Source organism: Gossypium hirsutum, chromosome A02 (genome assembly GCF_007990345.1).
Source record: "Gossypium hirsutum isolate 1008001.06 chromosome A02, Gossypium_hirsutum_v2.1, whole genome shotgun sequence".
NCBI classification, from domain to species: Eukaryota; Viridiplantae; Streptophyta; class Magnoliopsida; order Malvales; family Malvaceae; genus Gossypium; species Gossypium hirsutum.
Window position 1 is genome coordinate 2,962,766 of NC_053425.1, and position 4,769 is coordinate 2,967,534.

A 4,769-nucleotide genomic window follows, 5' to 3' on the forward strand; every position below is an offset into this window, starting at 1 on the left:
TAATATGAAACTTCAATCGTTCTTTTGTGATCATTGATTTATAAAAATTCGAGTTTTATTAATAAAAGTCAACCAAATCAGTAACCACTAAAGGCCTAATACCCTTAGAAATGTACTATAATTAAATTATCATTTTGGTATTTGTACTATTTTTATCAGTTTAGTCCATGTACTTTCATTCTATATATTCCGTTGTCTCAATTGAATTTTCTATTAAAAACATTAAACCTATGAATGACATGTTGTCACGTGTAAAAAATTTAGAAAATAATTGAAAATTAAAAAGATATTAAAATTTTTAAAAAATTATGAAAATAGTTTCCCAAATCCAAAAATATGACAACTTAGAATATTTTTAAAATTTTTAAAAATCATAACTTTTTGAGTTTTAATATTTTTGTGGAATTTAAAAATTATGATTTCTTTTTGTAAATTTAAGAAGTTTTTAGTTTTTCAATATTTTAAAATTTTCAAGTGAATTTAAATATTTTGACACGTGGCAGCATGTCATTGATTGCTCTATTTTTTTTAACAAATTTAGATTGGGTCACGGGAATTATAGAAATAATAATAAGTTGATAGGAATTTTACATTACGGTCCAATTTAAAAGCAAAACAAGCTCTGGGATATAATAGAATGCAAAGAATGAAAGGAGTCATAAGTCCAAATACTAAAGAGAGTTAAGAGAATAAAAAATGAGTGGCTTGATGAAGCTTGTAATTCTTGTCCCATGTTCTTTCTTCTTTGTAGCTTTAGTAAAGTTCCTTTGCGATTACCTGTGGAGACCTCTCCGTATACAGCAAATGCTGAATTCACAGGGAATCAGAGGACCTCCTTACAGATTCATCCATGGCAACAACAAAGAAGTTGCCAAAATGAGACAAGAAGCATTAAGCAAGCCTATGGCCTTGGGGCATGATATATTTCCTAGAGTGCAGCCACATATTTACACCTGGATCAACAAATATGGTAAGATCCATGCATGTTTTTCATTATGATTTCTAAATTCTAGTTCTAAGAAAAGATTGACCCTTTTGTTTATTTTATTTGGTCAGGGAAGAATTATCTTTCTTGGGACGGTGTTCGAGCTGAACTTGTGATTTCAGAACCTGAACTAATCAAAGAGGTTCTTAAAAATAGTGAAAAAGCTTTTCCCAAAAGGAATCCTACAGTTTTCATTAGCAAGCTAGTAGGGAACGGGCTTTTTTCAGTCGAGGGTGAAAAATGGGTGAAGCAACGGAAGTTGGGGAATCATGCTTTTCATGGGGAAAGCTTAAAGGTGAAACACTGGAAACATGTGAATTAGTTCTCTAAATCTTGCTTACATATGTTGTGGCTTACATGTTGATGAATTGTTTGTCCAGAACATGACACCGGCAGTAATTGCCAGCGTTGAAACAATGCTAGAAAAGTGGAAAGGCTATGTGGGCAAAGAGATTGAACTGTTTGAAGAATTTAGATTATTAACTTCAGAAGTGATATCGAGAACAGCTTTTGGTAGCAGTTACTTGGAAGGGCAGAAGATTTTTGACATGTTGAGCAAGTTGGCAATAATTATGCACCGAAATCTTTTCAAGACCAGAATTCCTTGGATCAGGTATTATTAAGAAAATTTAAAGTTTAAATGCATGAATGATTCATTGAAAGTAAATGATGGTAAGATTAAATGTGCATATTTATTGTTTTTATCTTAAGTATTTGAATTATAGTAATACCACTAAGTGTATATTCAGCGTACGGTTTGTTTCTGTACTCAGATTAGGTACAATAATTTTGAAGAGTTGTATTTTACATTGCGAGCATTCATCTCATCACATCTCCAAGTATCAAGAGGGTATGTTTTAAAATTTTGAATAGAATGACATGTACTTAGGAAGATCAAGTATGTTCCAAATAGTAGTAGGGACTAAAATATAAATTATTTAAATTTATTATTTGTTTTTATGTTCAAATATATTTAGTGATTAGCCAAAATCACTTTGGCACCAAATGTAATATTCCTATATCAGGTTCCTTAGGTCGAATATGGTATAAGGGTGTTACATTTAAATACAAATGAAGAAAAATATAATATGATATGATATGAATTAATTATACAAAATATCACATTAACATATAAGTTGTAGCATTTGCAACCCCTTCCCTATCTTTAAGCTATGCCCATCTTTATACATAATTAAATGTAAGTAGCTACTAATTTCCAAGATGATGAAACATGCAATCAATAGAAAAATTCATAAAACAACTATTACACTAAATGAGAAAACTTGATATGTTTCAAACCAAAAAACCTTACAAGACACCCAAATGATTTTAATCGAAATTAATTGGAATCAAATAACCCAAATCCTTATTTATTTAAATCCAAAGTGGTTTTAAAAAATTAAAAACCCTAATTAACCTAAACTAACAATGCTTATCCAATTGAAACTCCTGCATTTTTGGCAAAATAAATGTCCCAAAATCATCCATCTTAACGATCAAACCAAGTATAAATGTGATCATTAAACATCAGGAAGCACATATACGTACCTACTTCTTGAAGAAATAACCAGGTGCACTTTTATTCATCTATGGCAATATATACGACAACATAATGAAAAATATTGCTACCATCTCCATCACTGCACAACTCAACCAAATCAATAATCACTAAAGGCTTAAGACCTTGCTGATAGAATTAAACAAGTACGATGAATAATATGAGATGTATGTACTACGCCTTACAATTAAACGCATGTAAATATGTGGAAAACAAAATGCCCTTCCTTTGCACCATATTCACAACGTATAGTGGCAAACACTAGTTGACACGGTCGTTAAGAGCACCAAAAATATCCTATCCCTATAAAATAATGAAAAGAATAGTATAAGGGAAGTAGGGTCAAATCCTCAGGGACTGGATTTGCACAAGTTTCTGTTCCTCGAGATCCCAGACAGAGTCGCGCCCAAGAAAACCTGCGTACTGAAAAAAAATAAAAAAACAGAATTAAAAGTTTGATTGACTTGAAATTGCGTAAATTGAAATTAAAATTGTAAAGATAAACAGTGTTGAGAAAAAAAGAGTTTTTTTATGGAGAGATTCCAACCTCTAATTGTCTCGATCCTCCTTGGGTTAAATCCTCAGCTTTTAGGTGATCCTTCTTGAAAAGAATAAGCCAGTTATAGTGGAAGAAGACGCTTACGACCACCAGCTCCACTTAGATTTTAGAGTTATGGTTTAGAGGAACTTGACTTTAGCCAACCGTCGCTTTTATGTGACCGTCTTGCACTAGATCATCACTTCTCAATGGCGAATTCTAAGCCTCATGAACCCTTTTTGGGGAATTTCGACAACCTTTTGCTAGATGAATTTAGTGACTCATGCTTTTTGGGAAAAAAGAAACAAACTTAATAAAAATTGAATTTTATTAAATAAAAGGAAGGAAAAAAGGCTAGAGCTTTTTGGGAGAGGGAGCTTTTACAGAAAAAGATGAGTGAAATTTGTGTCATTCCATTCCCTATGTATAGTACTTGGAAAACCTAGTCTATTCCTATCTAAATTCTAAAAGATAAATAAAGATAAATAGAGATAAAATTTAAAATTAAATCTAAATAATAATCTTAACAATTATCCTAATATAATTAAAATTTAAATAGAGTCTTGTGTTTATAAAATCTCTTCTTTGCACTTTTGCCCCCAAATCTTCCACACTTTTTATTTTTGACACCACGTCTTTCCTATTTCGCATGCTGGACCATTTTATCTTTAAATTAACGCTTTTTGCCCCTAAATTTCCTTTTTCCTTCAATTTAGTTCCTAATATAAAAAACCATAAATAGCTCAAATTAGTAGGATCATACTCAAAATTAATATGTAATTAATACATAAAAATATGTCATTTTAGAGTATTATCACTAGTTTTCCTTCCTCCACAAGAAATTGTCCACATCGCATGCAGAAATTGTCCCCGCAAACTCTTTCGGCTTTGGGACATCCTCATTACTTAGTGCTACACTTGACACTCCTTTCCTCACGGCTGCTCGACACAAGCCCAGCTCTCCCTCGAGCTCTTAGAGCTATCGTCATGGCCATTGTTTCCTCCTTCAAAGCCATCACCATGGTTTCAAGAGCATCGTTCCTCTCCGTCAGCTTATCCCTATGTGAATTAAAAAATTCTTTTACCTTATCCATGGTGGAATTAAGAGACATCATTACATATCCTCTAGACTACTCCTTCCAGTTGTCTATGTGATCCTCGACCCCATCGAGTGACTCCTTTACATCCTTCATTGATCCCTCGAGTTTACCCACACGTTCCTCTACTGCTAACAGCGTCTCCTTCAAAGACTTTTTGACCCACCTTTGTTCAAAATCTTCTTTCGACATCCCAACGGTTCCTTCAAACTAATAGCTCGGATACCACTTGTCACGGGGCTAGATCTTTCGTCTTGCGATTCGTGAGGCCTTAGGCGATTCATTCGCCCAAATTCTCCTAAGTCAGCCTTTACCCAAGTGAGGATTTCTTTAAAACTCCTCCAAGGCACCAATTTGTATAGTAGAAGTGATTTATGCCAAAAGAAGCAACAAAAGAACAACAGAAAGAACGCACATAAGATGTTTGAGTAAATGCTCTCAATATCCTCTTATTGACAAAGATTAATGAAACAATGAATAGAGTGAGTATAAATGAGGGGGTGGCTCTCTATTTATAGCTGAGCTCCCCTAAAACCAACGGTCAATATTACAATACATCAAAGGATGAGATTACCCACACGTTCTTCATTG

The 4,769-nt window shown here is 33.2% G+C and overlaps 1 protein-coding gene across 1 annotated transcript; it reads left to right on the top strand.

Annotated features, from left to right (window-relative positions):
- Positions 1-558: 558 nt before the first annotated feature.
- On the top strand, positions 559-1,976 carry LOC107939340 (cytochrome P450 CYP749A22). Its single transcript, XM_016872667.2, has 4 exons — positions 559-970; positions 1,057-1,280; positions 1,366-1,598; positions 1,759-1,976. The coding sequence occupies exons 1-4, from the start codon at positions 697-699 to the stop codon at positions 1,844-1,846; spliced, it is 819 nt and encodes a 272-aa protein (XP_016728156.1). The 5' UTR covers positions 559-696; the 3' UTR covers positions 1,847-1,976.
- The last annotated feature ends 2,793 nt before the right edge of the window (positions 1,977-4,769 follow it).

What these genes read in the sequence shown, in the direction of transcription:
- LOC107939340 (XM_016872667.2), top strand. Translation starts at nt 697, where the DNA reads ATGAGTGGCTTGATGAAGCTTGTAATTCTTGTCCCATGTTCTTTCTTC. An exon ending in TTCATGGGGAAAGCTTAAAG is followed by an intron (nt 1,281 to 1,365) that starts GTGAAACACTGG and finishes TTGTTTGTCCAG; the next exon opens with AACATGACACCGGCAGTAAT. An exon ending in ACCAGAATTCCTTGGATCAG is followed by an intron (nt 1,599 to 1,758) that starts GTATTATTAAGA and finishes TTCTGTACTCAG; the next exon opens with ATTAGGTACAATAATTTTGA.